We start from the raw sequence: 17,755 nt of genomic DNA on the forward strand, positions 1-17,755 counted from the left end.
TGATACATACTTAAATGGTGATTTAACATTGAGAGTCCACAATTTGGCTTTTTTTAGTTTTGTTCATTTTAAATATGTTATTTCTGTCATTCTCATTATTTTCTTTATCTTCTTTTGTGTCTATTCCACATTGTTTGTATTTTCTTAAAAGTTCATAAAATGTAATAAGATAGTTATCAAAATTACTTTTTCTCAATTTTTTAAGTTAATTAACTTTAAAATTTTTTAAAATATGTCTCTTCTATATAAGTAATATACTTCTTTAGCTTCAATTAGAAGAAAAGCCTCAGATAATATTTTGATTTATGTTCAGATTATAATTATCACTCTACTTTTTAAAAATCAGTTAGATTTATTAAAACTATACTTTTTATATTTTGTTATCAATTATTTGGATAATTTCAACAGAAAACATTTTTCATTTGGGAATCCTTCACTACTGATTACAACTTAATATTTACACCAATACCTTTAATTCTTAAATTTAACTGAAAAACAAATATAATTTGTACTTATTAAAAGAATACTATTTAGAATAAGTTTAATTATAAAGTGCAAATGTTTAATGATCATCCCACAAGTTCTTGATATGTTGTTATGTTAAAAAATATCAACAATAAAATTTGTTTTCTAACGTCAAATTATTTCAAGGCAGTCCTTAGTTTTGTAAAGACATACAATAATCAAAAACAACTCCACATATGACTGTTTATCAGAAACCTTCATGAAACAGCTAGTTAGTGCAATTCTTTAGCTCAATTAAAGGAAAGATTTTTTTAACCTGAGGTTGAATATTTATATAAAAATAGAAGAGATGGGGTAAGGAATAGAGGGAATGTTTTTAAGTAATTAAATTACCCACAAGAATTTGAAGTACTAATCAATGCAATTTCTGACTTCCAAGATGTCTATAATTGCAAATTTCTAATTTTCTCCTGAAGTTTGGGGTTCTTTCTTGAGTTTTCATATTGGGCTTAAGAGTTTTCCCTTGTAAGATCCTCAGAATTGAGCATTTTGTTTAAGACTGCAAGATGGATGACTGAGTCAACAATACTGCCATATTCTGGTCACTGTTCAGCTTCCTTGTGGATTGTGTCACTGCTAAAACTGTGCCCCTACTTCAAAGAAGTTTGGGTTATGAAATTGCTCTAGGACTCCAGGGGCATGCTCATGCTCTTTCAGTCTCTCTCTCTGTCTTTGTGTTGGGAGTGTGTGTGTGTTTGGAAAAGCAAACTTAAAACGATTACTGTTTGCATACTACAGAAATCACTGAAGGTATATCGATGATCTTTGTAGTACATGCATGTAGTAAAACCTAAACAACCACTAGCTGGCTGCCAGCTAATGTGACCATATTCAACTATATCTTTGGTTAAAAAAATTCACCTAGAAGTTAACTTTTTTTATATTGGATGCCATAGCAGCTTTATCAATATAACTTTAACTTTCTGGGCACACTAAGTAGGCTTTTTGAAGTTCAAAGTAACTATAGAATTAATTTTTTATTTAAGAACAAGTAAATCTCTTTAAAGACTTACACCAAAATAAATAGCTACAGAATATGTGATATGATTTAAGGAAATAAGTTAAATCAAGAGCAACAAAATATTGGATTTTTTTTCGTCAGTGGCTGAAATGGGCCAGAAATTTCCAATTTAAAAAAATGAATATTTTGAGCTATTTATTCATTCCTGAACATCCACATATGCTGTCTTTTTTTGTGCTCTGCCTTAAAATTTCTAAAGTAGAATAAAGGTCTTATGTAATTTAAGGAAGGGGATTATTATAAATTAAGGGAAAGGAAGAAAAGTTTTGTTTAAAATGTCATTTATTGAGTAGGAATGCTAACATTTATGGAATTTAGGAGTATTTGTATATATACATATCAAAAAACAGGGCCATTTCCAACATAATTTAAAACAACTCTAGCATTTATGAAACAAGATATTTATGAAACAAATTATATTTTCTCTATTTAGTTAATAATTTACTTATACAAAAAAGAATTTGAGATAACTTGAATATTAGTTTAATACATTATACATTAACAGATTATTACATTAATATATATTTACAAACATGTAAAAACTGTCATTGTAAATGTATTTGTCAAAGAAATTGGGTTGTCCCATTACCATCTCAATCAAATTTTTTTACAATTTGAAAATGTTTTGATATTTGATTTGATTTCTAAGATATAATGACCCTAATTTTTTAAGCATACTTGAATTATAAAACCATATCAAACCACTAAGAAGTCTTCTGAAATAAGCATAGTTCATCACATATAAGAAAATTAATCTTAGAGATTCCTAGATAAACTTACTCTCTAAACCTATAAACCGTCGTTTTTCAAAATTTTTATTTTGGAAAGTTTGAAATTATTTCAGCCAGATATAAACAGATGGAGAAAAAAGGTAAGTGTTCTGTGGTCAAGTGGTTATTCTTTATTGCAGGTTTTTGAGGGCCTTGTATATACAGATTTTTACTGTCAATCTGAGAGAAAGAGAGAGGAAATTGAACAAAATTCATTCACTTTATCACTTTCATTTATTTTCCTTTTATAGAGTGTATATAGGATATCAGAGCTGAAACAAAATTTAGGAATTATGTGATCCTTTCCTCAACTAGTGAACAGCCCTTCTATTTTATTGATTTCTCTAAATTGCTTTTCATTCCAAGGAAGAAAAAAAAATACTAAGTTTTGTTGAAATAAAAATATTATTACTGGATTATTATTTTCTTAGATAGAGCAAAGGACCAGCAAAGAAAAATCACCTTGCTGGTGAAGAATCCTCTACGCTGGATCACTTTATCTATAGGAGACTTTTCTCTCTAAGGTTATTATTCTACATGGAGTGTTTTCTTTTTAGGAATAGTTTCTACAAATATAGAAAAGGAACAGAAGACTTCGTATGAACCAAATAATTTTTGGGTAGGGAGACCTGTTTGGTTACTGTTTGTCCCAAGGGTTAGTCTTCTAGGAGGATTTGAAGTTATAAGGTAAAAGGATATTTACTCAAGTTTGCTGACTAAAATAGTCCTTTGAGATTTCATTGGTTAAGACTCTAATAAAGAATTTTCCAATTTGGGAACTGTCTATAGATGATGATTGGGTCTGGAGATGAGAGATTTGTTTGAGATTGTAATTTAATTGATGACATATTTAAATGGTTAGAAAGCTCTATTTGCATCTTGCTTTGTTTATCCAGCAAAAACAGATTAATATTCTCCTTAGATCTGCCAGTGGTCTGTTAAGTAAAAGTTATATTGCATAAATCTGATTCTACCTAATTTTTAAACCATTCTAAAGAGAAAGACACTTTTGCAAGCGCTGTTAAACCAATATGCCAGAGACCAAATCTGACTCACTGCCTGTTTTGTAAACAAAGTTTTATTGGAATAAAGCCACACTTATTATGTATGCATTGTCTGCAGTTGCTTCCATGCTATGGTGGCAGAGTTGTGGCAGAGTAACAGTTTCCATATGGCTCACAAAGTCTGCAATATTTGTTATTGGGCCCTTTACAGAAAAAGTTTGCCAACTACTGCCAGTGTTATTCACATTACTACCTAGTAATCAGAAAGAATTTTAATATAGCTTTCCTAGGATGTTGCCATCCAGAAAATAGTCTAAATATTGCAAAATGTGTATACCTGTTTCTACGTATATATTTATCACTACATATTTATATCTATATATATGTGTGTGTGTGTTTAAACTTGTCAATTGGTGCTATTTATATTATATCAACATGGAACTTTTTGAGAAACTTTCCAAACACACCTTATAGCTAATATTATTTTAGGACCCATCATTTTGTAATGTTGGGCTCATTTTTTTATTGGCTTGCCTTTGGAGAAGACATGTTTACCTGAACATATCTTTTGAAGTACAAAGAATTCCAAAGTTGTATTTTAATAGACTAATAGGTATTTGTACTTGACTATATTTCACATTTACATCATGGAGGCACTCACCTGGTTTTATATGTCATTCAAATTATATTAACCTAGCATTAATATTCCTCACTTTCAAATTTGACTCAGAGTCAGTTAGTCAAATCATTATTAACATGTGACTATTATAAGGAAGAAATTGTCTCACTTTATTGAATAGTTGATTTAAATTTTCTGGTATTTAGAGGTAATATAGTGTAAGTTTTTTGTATATTTATCTAAGATTTTCTTTTTGAAACATTTTCTTCCCTTTTCATATTATTTTAATTAAACGATTTTCCTTTAAAATTTGTTACTAACAAGAACTATCTAATATGCAATGAGATTTTTGCAGGGCAGAGAGTAATACTAAAAAATTAAAACATTAACAATTTAAAAATATTGGCTCAGGAGGGGATACCATAACTTCTAGTTATACTGGTACCTTTTTAATCCCCTTTTCCTTTATTCCATTTTAAAAATCAGGTAAGTATTAAAATACCTATTTTTTAATAGGCACGCTTACGTCTAGTTGTCTTTACCGCAGTTTTAAAGTCATGATCTTAAGCAAGGGGTGTGTGTGTATGTTGACATTCCTACCTAAACACACTGTGTGAATTTACTGACATTTTATTATGGATATCCAGTTGAGTTCACTAAGCTCATTTTTCCCAGTATGTAGATTTGTAGTATATGATCGAGATTTTTAAATTATATATATTTCTGAGAAATGGAATATTCCTATAACTTTCCTTTAAAAATGACAAATGTACCTTTTTTGAGATGGGATCTCACTGTATTGGCCAACCTGTAGTGCAGTGGTGTGATCATAGCTCACTGCAGCCTCCCAACTCCTGGTCTCAAATCCAGCCTCAGCCTTCCAGGATGCTGGGACTATAAGCATGTGTCACCACACCTGGCTAATTTTTTGTTGTTGTTGTTGTGGAGATGGGGTCATGCTATGTTGCCCAGGATGGTCTCGAACTCCTGGTCTCAAGCAATCCTCCTGCTTCAGCCCCGCAAAGTGTTGGGATTACAGGCATAAGCCACTGTGCCTGCCCCATAAATATACTTCCAAAATGCTTTTTCATGTTTTCTAGGATTTGCTAACTGAATTTAGTTCTTGTTCTAACCCAAATTTTTGAAGGCCTTCTGAATATTTACAACTGATGTCTTTTAGGTAGCACCTGTTGCAGAGGGCATTAATGTCTTTTTGAAAGAGGCTTACCATCTCGCTTTCTTAACTCTATATTCTAATTTTTTTTATAAAATTGATTTCAGTCATACTTTGTGCCTTTACTGGCATGGTATGCTATCAGCAGTATTATTACAAGAACCTCTTTGTTGATCCTAGTTCTAGAAAATTCAAATTCAAAAGTTTCTGATAATTGGATTCACACATATCCTGGGGCAAACTGCTTCAATGCATAGCCTAATTTTATGATACTAGTTTCTAAATGCAATTCTAAAACTGTATTTGAAAGCAACTTATAACTTTAATACCTATAAATAAATCATGATGAATTAAAAGTCAGAGTTCACGTGATATTACTATTGTCAAATTTCTGTGCAGTCAAATGTATTCTGGACATACACGTACCAGAAATTGTTTTCTATCTAATGAAGATTTGTTATCTTCTCTTTAAACTTATTTATATTTTATTCAGATTGAAATTATTTTACATATTTAACATCATGTTTTTACTTATGAAATTGTATACTTTAAATAAATCTTTAAAATAATATGACATTTAATTTGTACATGCTACATTGAGTGAAAGTAATATACCAGCCTAGCATTTCTTCGTTTATACATCCTGTAAGTTGGACTCAGAAATAAGAACTGAACATTAATTTTGTGGGTTTTTTTCTACTCGATAGGTACTATGGATATAGAGGAGAGAAATCGCCAAATGAAAATTAACAAATACAAACAGGTAGCCGGATCAGATCCCAGACTGGAACAAGATTACCATTTGAAGGCAAGATATTTTTCTTTTTAAAAGTTGTAAAATAATCAATCATATGAAACAGTTAGATTCTTTTAAACTACTAAATGCAGATTAGTCAGACACAAACATATAATGCCATGGCCCCATGATATTATTAAGTGCTAAAATTTATGTGTTTGTATACAGCTTTTAGCAATAGAATTTGCCTTACTTAAAAAAACTATTATAAAATACAGAAGATTAAACATCTGAAGGACAAATCTTTTACAATTTTTCATTTTGTAAAATCTATAGCCCCTCAAAAATGTTTAAGAACTTAAATGATCTTATGGTTTTCTTTCATATAGATTTTTTCCCATTTTATAGTATTTTAATGGAATCTGGTTTATTACTGAATTATTGGAACAAAATACAAATGGTGCCTGCCTTATAGTGGATCAACTTACAAGTTTTTGACTTTAGGGTAGTGTAAAAGCCATACACATTCAGTAGAAGCCATATATCAAGTACTAATACAACCATTCTGTTTTTCACTTTCAGTATTCAATAAATTACATGAGCTATTCCATACTTTATTATAAAATAGTCTTTCAGTTAGATGATTTTGCCCAACTATAGGCAAATGTTAAGTGTTCTAAGCATGTTTGAGGTAGGCTAAGCTAAGCTGTGATGTTCAGAAGATGTATTAAATGCATTTTCAACTTACAGTGGGTTCATTGGGACATAACCCCATCATGAAGCAAAGAGCTTCTGTACATATTCACGAAGTGCTGTTAGAGGTTCAATAGTCTTTTGGTATGAATCTTTTTTAACTACTTTTTGGGAATAAGTTGAAGTATGAGGTCTACCAAGGGAGGAAATAAAGTATTAATTAATTGTTCTTTTTTTTTTTTTTTTTTGAGATGGAGTCTCACTCTGTTGCCCAGACTGGAGTGCAGTGGTGCAATCTTGGTTCACTGCAACCTCCGCCTCCCGGGTTCAAGCGATTCTCCTGCCTCAGCCTGCCAAGTACCTGGGGCTACAGGCATGCGCCACCATGCCCAGCTAATTTTTGTATTTTTAGTAGAGACGAGCTTTCACTATTGTTGGCCAGGCTGGTCTCAAACTCCTGACCTGGTGATCCGCCTGCCTCAGCCCAAAGTGCTGGGATTACAAGCGTGAGTCACTGCGCCCGGCCTATTTCATTGTTCTTGTACTCCATTACCTTTTTATATTCAAGACATTTTTAGTTGCTTGATATTATTCGTGGTCAAAGTCATGAAAATACTTTGTTCTGATATAGCTATTGAAGATTTAATAAAAGAATTAAAATAGCAAAATTTACTCATAACGTGTAGCTGTTATATGCTGTATGACTTAGTAATTGAATCATTATAGTTGTAATATTTGTGGTCTCCGTGTAATAGAGAAAAGCAATTTGGATTTTTTAAAAGTTAGGCCTGTTTTATCCTTACATACTTAATCTGCAGTTTCTATTACATTACATCCCTTCATAACCTCAAGAACTAATTAAGTAAAGCATAAGTGGCTATGTTGGGTATACATATGTAGCAGGTATGTACATATGTACCAGTTTCTAGCTTCTTCAATAAGACAACATAGAGAAGGCAGAGATTCTTAACATCAGCATCTACTTCTAAACTACCAGTCTCTTCCCCAGATTACATTATTACCAACATAGTGCATACAAAGTTATTTATCACAGAATTCTGATATACTGGAAATGTCACAGGCCTAAAGCCAGACAAAAGTAAATTTAAGACAAATTAAAATAGCCTTGGCTTTACTCAGTAGGTTCTAAATTTCTAGAACTTTTTCACTAAAATGAAAATATGAATAACTTCAAACAGGTATAGTAAATTTTGTAGAAAATAATTCTATAATGCTATAATATTTTAGAACATTCTTAACTATTTGAGTTGGATATCAGAAATGATATCTGTGTTTTTCATTTGTTTGTTTTGTATTTCTGCCTAGAACTAAATAGACACACCTGACCTTTTGTGGTTTTTTTATGCTGTAGTCTCTCATCTGTTCACCTTCTATAATCCAGAGGCCAAAGCATAAAGTCCTGATAAAATAAGATACTAAATTTTTTGTAAATGTGTCTTCAGATAACATAAATTTGTTGGTTTATATTTTACTATACTTCAGGAAGGAATGTAGATGATTTATAAAAATACTTATAATAGTCTCAATAATATTGTCAGTGAAGAAAAGATCAAGAGAAAATAAAGTCACGATAAAACAAGGTAACTCCAGAAGTAAAGTCTGTGAAAAAAATGTATAGTCTAAGATCCTACATACCCACTACATGTGGGCAATGTCAACCCTGAGCTTCCTAACAAGCAGCAAGTAAGTGTAAGATCCTACATACCCATTACATGTGGGCTATATGTCAGCACTGAACTTCTTAACAAGCAGCAAAGGCAGAAAGGGAAACTTGATCAGTTATATGATTTACATTGCTCATACAATAAAGACAAGTTTCTTAGAAGCAATAGCAATGATTCTTGTTATAGAAACCTGACCGAAATTTATTGGATGGACCAAAGGAATACTATAGGCATAGCTGGGATTTCTTTTCTAATTTTGATTTTACTTCGATTCATGAATAAATGAATGCTTAAGGCTTCAAAGTTTTATATCTTTGACAGCAATCATTTTAAGTTGGGAAAAAATAAATATTGGTAAAAATTAATTGTACTAAGCATTATAATTTCCTAGATATTCTCTAAGGCAGTAGATCAGCAATATCAGCATCACTTGGAGACTTTTAGAAATGCAATTGTCTGGGGCCCCTTCAGACCAATGGAATAAAAACTCTGGAGTTGGGGTCCCTGTGGTGTTTGTTTGTTTGTTTGTTTTTGAGACAGAGTCTTGCTCTGTCACCCAGGCTGGAGTGCAGTGGCACCATATCAGCTCACTGCAACCTCCGCCTCCTGGGTTCAAGTGATTCTCCTGCCTCAGCCTCCTGAGTAGCTGGGACTACAGGCACGCGCCACCATGCCCAGCTAATTTTTTATATTATTTTAGTAGAGACGGTGTTTCACCGTGTTAGCCAGGATGGTCTCAATCTACTGACCTCGTGATCTGCCCGCCTTGGCCTCCCAAAGTGCTGGGATTACAGGCATGAGCCACCACACCCGGCTGGGTCCCTGTGTTTTAACAAGTCTATCAGATGATTCTGATGTAGACTAAAGTTTGAGAATTACTGCTCTAAGGTGAAGAACTATTGTAAAATTATCCTTTAGATAATTGAGTTTACTTCCTCAATTAGGGTTTCAACTAGAAGCCAGAGGTGAATGATGTCTTCAAGAAAATGGAGACATTTTGAGAATAAATGAGCTGACATCTTTATAAGGCCTTTAATAATGTCTGACAAATCCTACTGAATGTAGAATACTTATCACTCTGTTTTCTGTTGCCAGGATTATGCAGGCAGCTTACCTCAAAATATAATCAAGTCTCTTAAGTACAACTTTTTAAGGGGTTCCAAAATACAACCCTATTTTGTACCACAACAAAGTATTTCTTGATGTGGAACTATCTTTGCTGGATCACCTATCTCCCCATCATCTGAGGTTCATCTTCCTCCGATATAGGTCAAAGAGAAAGTTACAGAGGAATCTTCTTCAGACATATATATATATTAAGTTACATTAATTTTCAATTAATTCCTTAGATTAAAATTTTCAACATCATTTCTCTCTTTTTTGATGAGGGCTATTTAGCTTATATTTACATTCTTTACTTTTTATTTTGATAACAAATGCAAGTTATAGAGCCTCCTGCTGAGCTATGTGTTTTAACATTAGATCTAGTTGCTGAAGAAAATCATTTAACAAATAAGGGATCTAAGATATAGAAAGGTTATGTAATCTATCCAGGTCCACATAGCCACTAAGTCATGGAAAGTATTACTTGGGCTAATTTAGTTTTTCAAATTTGACATAACTGTGATGAAATCCAAAGCCTCAGACATATGAAGCATATGCTGTCTCCTGAGCTGTATTCCTGAAATTCCAGTGACACAATTGTGAAGCCCTGTGTGGAATCTAATTGTTAGCCTAGGTTTTTTTTAAAAAAACTGTACAGTTCACATTCTAAATGGCATTGCTCCCTGAATTTCTCAAGACTTCTGCATTGATAGTTTTAAATAATTCCTACTAAATTTAAAGAAATCTTCTTAGTAACTCACTTTGAAAGCATCTATAGAGCAATGCCTATTAAGCTACTGTCTTTCTAAGAATATTTTCAGTATACTAGAAAACTTGAAAGAAGAGAGTCTATTTTTAATAAGAGCAGCAAAGGCATATACAGACATGATTTCTAGTTAATCAGTGGATGATTTCTCAGGGAGTTTCCTTCAAAATAGAATTTATTATACTCAATGTACTCTTGCATGCCTCTTGTACTTTTTTTATCCCAGCTTGAATGTGATTCATCTATTCTTGGCAATAATTTAAGGATCAACATATTTTTTCTATAAAATCAACTTCCTTTCCTCTTTATTTTCTCAGAAAAATGTGATTTATTAAGTTTAACAGTGTAAATTATGGTTCACCACAGGTCAACTACCCTTCTGTGAGTTATGTAATGATAAATTGGCATAATTATCAATACTTAAAAGTCCAACAATGTATTTATACATGGAAATTAATATGGATGATTTGATAATGCTTATTTAAACATATGAGCTTTAGTTTTTAAATTTGCCATATTTAATATTTTTAAATGTTCCCAAAAGCTATATATTGCTATGAAGATACTCTTTGAAAGAGTGGCCCCATAGCATTTCAACAAATAAGGCTCATTCAACAAATAATGTTTATTGGCACAGTATTTATTGGAACTCAAAGCTTATTTCTCTGGAAAAACAATGCTCTTTTTTAAGGAGTATGTTGTGGTAATACTTCTACAAAATTATCACAAAAATGTCTTACTCCTATTATAGCAGTTATATCATAATTTTCCATTCTCTTATTTGTCTCCCTGGAATTAAGAAGCAGTATAATCTATGAGTTGCCCAGATCTCTTCAAATGGAGGCCAGAAGCCTATGATAATCTATTTAACCCATAATATAGTAGATTGGGTTAGAACAGAGGACAATGTAATAAAATAAAGGAAAAGAAAGTTTGTCTCCATTTATTGTGCATGCCTGACCCTAGGCACTTTTCACCTATATCCTGTGGCTTTTTTCCCAGGCTTCTAGTCTTTTAGGCACCCATTCACAGATCTCAAAGATGTATTGGGGAAAGCAATTTGATTAAACTAGTTTACATTAAAATATGAATGACAACACAGAGCTTCATTTTTTAAAAAGCCCTTATAAATACAACATAAACTGAAATTGGTGGACTTATAAGCAGTATTAATAGAAAATATTTCAGATAGTTAAAGTATGTTTGGTCAATTAAAATGCCACTGTTATCTAAACTGTTTGTTTCATTTGATTAGCGCTTATGCGCTTCTCAACACTGAGAAGACATATTCAGTGCTAACCTTAAGTATTTTACATTGACTTTCAAGGCATAGGCAATGAGGGGAGAAAAGTTGAGGCTTGTTACAAGTGGTCATATATGAGCTCTTCAAAAATTTAATGTAAGTCAGGAATACTTTAAGTCTCAAATATCATCAGAATGTGGCAGCAATGGGTGAGTAGTGTATTAGAAAGGGCACAGCCTGGGGTCAAGTGGACTCTGCCTGGGTGGCTTGGGGTAGGTTTAACCTCACAGCTTTTTTAATCTATTAAACAAGGTTTTGGTGTCTATTTTATAGGGTAGTGATGAGGATTAAATGAGATGATGTATATAAATTGTTTAGCACCTAGTAAATGCTCAATAAATAATGCAGCTAATATTAGTTATTATTTTATAGTAACAACAGCAAATATAATAATAGACACCAGATATGAATCTGACAAGACCAAAAAGAAATGATAAAGAAATGACTAAGATAAGGAAAATGATTTTATTGATTTTAGTGTGGCTCAGATATCTTTGAATGTTCCCTTTACTCTCAAATAAGGAGATTCAAGTAGCACAAATCTAAAAGGAAAAATGAAATTTAGAGGAAAAAAATTTATGAATCTTAAGGAGATATGAAGATTTTTTTAAATTAAAGGAGACTGGAACATAATATGTGATGAAAAATTACAAACCAAATTACTGAAATTAAGAAATTATGCTATCATGGTTGACATTAAAGGTGACTGGTCCCTGATAAAGTGATTAATAGACATGCATATGGGTGTGGGTGTTTTCAAAGAAATACTCATTAATAGTGATGACATAAATGGACCTGACAACTAAGACCAAGTTTATAAAAGGCAAGTTTTAAAATGTAGATTAGATAGCCTTATATATATTATCAAGAAGAAACATGACAATACATGAATTTAGATATAATGTAGACATGAAGAAATAAGAGTTATGTTTTAATTTTACAGCAGTGATAGAAACAAAATACTTGGGGAAAAGTATTTTTCTTAGGGAGAAAAACTGAGCTGCTGTTAGTATGTAACTCAGCCCAGTAACATGATGAGGTAGATAGAGCCAGGCTTTGTGCCTGCTACAGGAAGAGCTGCTGCAGCGTCAGTTCTCAAGCTACCAAGAAAACCTAGTATTCATGTAAAACAGACGTCATTGTGCATGTGTAAGATGGAATCCTCTGATAAATAGAACAAGAGGATTCTAATAGGCATGATCTCGTGAACGCAGTCTCAGGGAGTACAATAAGATGTTTTAAATAGAAAGTAATGAATGAAGCATTCTTGTTTGGAATAAGCAATCTACTGTTTCATGAACAGAAGTTGGGTTCAGATTTTCAAAAAAATGCCTGCTAGGCATAGTCTAACAGATATCCAGCAGAATGGTTTTCTATTTTTGAATTAGAATTAAGATCACTTACTCATGATTTTCAACTCAAGCCAAGTCAAGTAATCTTATCTTGTACTGATGAAGATGTCAGAGACTATGCCAGTGGATTTCTTCAATGAAACACATCACTTCTATAAACTCTTATTTTACTTTTTCATATTTTCCTATTATTTTATTTATTTCTTCATGCCTCAGCAAGCAGATAACTTCAGGTCCTATAGCAGAATCCCAAGAGAAATATCTGGAAATCAGTGAACCTGCTGATATGGGAGCATAAGAGAAAAAAGGACAGCCTACATTACTTGGAAGTATTCTTAAATGCCAGACTAGCCTACGAAACTATGAGAGTATGCTGAGTACTCAATGATACTGCCGCCTACTATACTCCCCACCTCTCCACCAGCTGAGGATACATTTGACCAAGTATTGCACACTTTTCGTTGCTTCCTGGCCCCAAACCAGGCCACAGTCTTCTAAGCTGTCTAAGTTGCTTGTCCAAACCAGCCATCCTCCAGGATTTTAATTAGTCACCTGACGTGTATGTTTTATTTTTACATCACCCTGAGGTACTTCCTTTACCAAGTATATTTATGAAGATACATAAACTTAGATTTTGAAATCCAGGTTATTAAGCTAGCAAATAAGAGCAGCATTATATAATATAGCTGTAGAATTGCACGAGATGCTAATGGTAATCTTATCAAGGCCTGATTAAAGCCTTCAGTCCCACTTACAAAATCGCCACATGGTTATATAGCCTAATTAAAAGAGTCATAGTTTCGAATGAAAAAGGATAAAATTACATTTTTAAAATCATTTATGCCCATTTTCCCCCTTCTATAGTTTTTTTTTAATTCATGTTTGCAAGGATAGATTTCTCATTTGTGTGATATTAATCATCCATCAAACTAGCATTTAAAAGTAACTAAAAATTTCTGTATGTGTTTGTATAATTTCTTCCTTTATGAGATAAGTAAAAGAAGGGGTGATGTCAAGAGAGAAGGAGCCATTGGAAGTATAATTTCTTACAATTGGTACACAATGTTATCAATAACTATAGCAGACATACATTTATAGCAGAAATTCTGAAGTCTTGTTTACAGTAATAGAGATATATGGACAGTTTGATAATCACTCTTCAATATATTTTTAGTGATTAGGGTTAAATAAAGACTACAGAGTAGTATTAAAAGTGTAGACTCCTTAACCAAACTGCCTAGATTAAAACCCTACCTCTTATACTATCTGTATGACCTTGGGCAAGTTACTTAACATTCTTGTGCCTCAGTTTCTTATTCTATAAGGTGTATTATAATAGTACCTACCTCCAAGGATTGTTTTCTTTTATCTTTTTTTTTTTTTTTTTTTACATAGTCTCGCTCTGTTGCCCAGGCTGGAGAGCAGTGGCGTGATCTCAGGTCACTGCAACCTCTGCCTCCCGGGTTCAGGTGATTCTCCTACCTCAGCCTCCCGAGTAACTGGGATTACAGGCACGCGCCACCACACCCAGCTAATTTTTTTGTAGTTTTAGTAAAGGCAGGGTTTCACCACGTTGGCCAGGCTGGTTTTGAACTCCTGACCTCAAGTGATCCGCCCGCCTTGGCCTCACAAAGTGCTAGGATTACAGGCATGAGCCACCACACCCAGCCAGATTGTTTTCAAGATTGTCTACATATAAAGATTAAAGTCTTAGAGCAGAGCTTGATATGTAACAGCAATCAGTAAACGTTAGCTGTGATATGATAATGATGGTTGTGGTCGTGGTGGTGGTGGTGGTGGTGTCGATGATGATAGGAAAGAAGGACGAAAGGAAGAAACACTGTTTCCAACAGATAACTTCCACTTACCAAAGCCCTTGGGGGTTCCAGTGTATATTTGTTGTCATCAGGAATCTAGTAGAGATAGATAAGTATATCTTTAAGGTAATCTTAAAAACAGGTGGGGAGAAAAGGATGAAAAATTTAAAAAAATGATACTTTTAAAAGCCTAAAAATGATTTGTCTTTTTTCCAAATCTATTCAAATTTTTTTTACCCAAAATTCTTATTGTATAGTTTATATTCCCTAGCAAGCTAATTGTATTTAAATTTTAATCTAAATATCTGTCTATTGGTATAGATATACCTGTAGGCAGATATAAAATTATAATGTATTTACACATAATTTATACATCTGTGTTTACACATACACTTACTCATACCCTAAAACTCTGAACCCTGAGTTCAGAGCTTTAGGGTATGAGTAAGTGTATGTGTAAACACAGATGTATAAATTATGATTTAGCTGATAGAAGCAACGACTGTTCACTTATTCCTTGCCTCATTGGAAGAAATTCTCATTTATTTCTTGTCTCTCCTGTTGCATAAAAGATCTACAGTTAAAAACTTGGCGGTGGCCGGGCGCGGTGGCTCACGCCCGTAATCCCAGCACTTCGGGAGGCCAAAGCAGGTGGATCACCTGAGGTCAGGAGTTTGAGACCAGCTTGGCCAACATGGTGAAACCCCGTCTCTACTAAAAATACCAAAAATTACCTGGGTGTGGTGGCTGGTGCCTGTAATCCCAGCTAGTTAGAAGGCTGAGGCCGAAGAATCTCTTGAACCCGGGAGGCGGAGGTTGCAATGAGCCGAGATCGCTGTACTCCAACCTGGGCAACAAGAGCGGGACTCCGTCTCAAAAACAAACAAACAAACAAAAAAAAAATTTGATGGTAACTGATTTTAATGAAATTTTAGCGATTTTATATTTTTATTTGTGATTAATCTTCGATATTAAAAGTTTCTAGTTTAGGTTTCTTTTTCCTTAACATCCCATATTAGTTGATTAGGGCTGCTATAACAAAATACCATAGAAGGGGTGGCTTAAAGAACAGAAATGTATTTTCCCAGTTTTGGAGGCTAGAACTTTAAGGTGTTGGCTAGGCTGGCTCCTTCTGAGGCCTTTCCATGGCTTTCAGATGGCTGCCTTCTTGCTGTGTCTTCACTTTGTGTGTGTCTGTGCCCTAATCTCTTCTTATAAGGACACCAATCATATTGGATTAGGAACTACCTATGTGACCTCATTTTACCTTAATTACCTCTTGAAAAGCTCTAGCGTCAAGTACAGTCACATTCTGAGGTACTGAAGACTAGGACTTCAGTATAGGAATTTGGGAGGAACACAATTCAGTCGATAACACATCTCTACAAAGGAGCTAATGATCTTTTAAATTAAAACTTCGTTGCATTATGAAAGCATATTTGATTAGAATGTGAATAGAGATTTTTAGGCAACTAACTGTAGCTGTTTTGCTTTGAACTTTTTATTTCTTTTTTGATTTTATTACTTTTCTCTATTTCTTCCTATTTTTACAATTGCCTTCTCAAATCCTAAGAGATAAAATATTTTGGTTTTGTGTTTGCAAATGCATCTTAAAAATTAGCTGTCTTAGCCATGAAAACCACATTTAAATATGACTCACGTAGCCATAATTTTATGCTGATATTCAAGCATGGGTCCCTTTCCTTTAGATGTATTTGTGAATTGCTACCTTTTACCATATATTCACATTTTAAGCCAGGAAATATAAAAAGACTATTTTTAATTATGAGTAAGTCTTCCAGTATGGCAGTATTATGTTAAAAAAAAAGTCATTTGAGATGACAAAAACAGCAACTTGTATATTATAGAACACTGTGGAATTATAGCAGAAATTTTAACTTCTCCCTTTTTAGTAACATAAAGTTTCTAAAAACTGACAAAGAAAGAATTGTAGATAAGTTGCAGGCAGCTACTTGCAGGTAAGAGGGTCAATCTGTGGAGAATAGCTGCCATTGCCAAGAGTGCAGTACCCTCCTGTAATTACCTAAGAATATAAAGGAGAAACATTTCCTTTTACCTTCAGCAAAATAAAAAATAATAATAAACATATGACTTCATCTTTCCTTTCATCAAGGCTCCAGAGTTGCTAGCTTGTTAACAGCTAGAATATTCTACAGGGAATGAACTATAGTAGACCACAGAAGGGGAAGGTCTCGCTTTATAAAATCAGGGAGGATATGGGAAAAGAAGGAAGAAAATGTGATCAAATAGAGCAGATACATTCTTTCCAATCAAATTTCATATAACTGAAAGGATTAAGCATGATACATATATATATATAAGAAGTAAAAGAATATGGAAAACAACAGATAGGGGAAAGCATATATACCTTCTGAACCAACCATGGCATTACCACATAAAATACATATATTCTGTTTTATATGTGGAATATTTATGTCTTTTATATTAAACTATACACTTCTTGAGAACGGTGACTATATTATTCATCTTTGTAGTCTCTCAGTAGCATGTACTTTGCCTTGGCCACAATAAGCACTCAATGGGATTAATTTTAGTGAATAAACGTGGACGTGGATGCTGAGAGAAGTAGGATAGGATAGTTTGAAAAAGATTCTAGAGAAGGTGAATTTTAAGCATTTTGTATCAATATAAGAACAAAATATGATTTTTAGAAGAAGATATAGGTAGATTATTGGGTAATAGTCAAAAGCATGTTTTCTAATGGGCATACAATTATTGATTTCCATCTAGAGATACTAATAGTGGAAAGAATACTGAGAAAGAATGAGAAGATTGGGCTTCTAACTTTGGTTATGCCATTCATGTAATAAGACTTTGGATAAGTTGCCCAATAGTGCTTCACAACTCAACTTTTTTCTATCTACAAATTGAAGGAACCTTATAAAGTGTTAAACAAATATGTGGTACTTTGGAGGCAGCATTGAAAAGACCACTATGAATTAACATTTGGGTTTTAATCAGTCTCATCATTAATTAAGTAAATTATTTAATCTCAGAGCCTAGTCTTAAAATTAGATTTGAAATATATTTTCTATATTTTATTTCTTTCAATTCTAATGTTTCATTCATTGATTGAGTAGTCTGATCAGTGTAAGGCTCTCTACTAGACATGTTCTCACAAGTGCCTGAATCTGTATAATTTTT

The 17,755-nt window shown here is 33.1% G+C and overlaps 1 protein-coding gene across 50 annotated transcripts in view; it reads left to right on the forward strand.

Moving 5' to 3' along the window:
• RIMS2 (regulating synaptic membrane exocytosis 2) overlaps positions 1-17,755 on the forward strand; it is a 752,291-nt gene that overhangs the window by 562,935 nt on the left and 171,601 nt on the right. For 26 of the 50 annotated variants that reach the window (XM_055348803.2, XM_055348807.2, XM_063708917.1 and 23 more), the window contains one exon: positions 5,821-5,921. The exons of the other annotated variants lie outside the window; for them this stretch is intronic. In XM_055348803.2, the coding sequence (XP_055204778.1) occupies positions 5,821-5,921 (101 nt within the window). The remainder of the gene's footprint in view (positions 1-5,820; positions 5,922-17,755) is intronic. 50 annotated transcript variants of the gene reach the window in all.

The sequence above is a fragment of the Gorilla gorilla genome, chromosome 7 (genome assembly GCF_029281585.2).
Source record: "Gorilla gorilla gorilla isolate KB3781 chromosome 7, NHGRI_mGorGor1-v2.1_pri, whole genome shotgun sequence".
Taxonomy (NCBI): domain Eukaryota; kingdom Metazoa; phylum Chordata; class Mammalia; order Primates; family Hominidae; genus Gorilla; species Gorilla gorilla.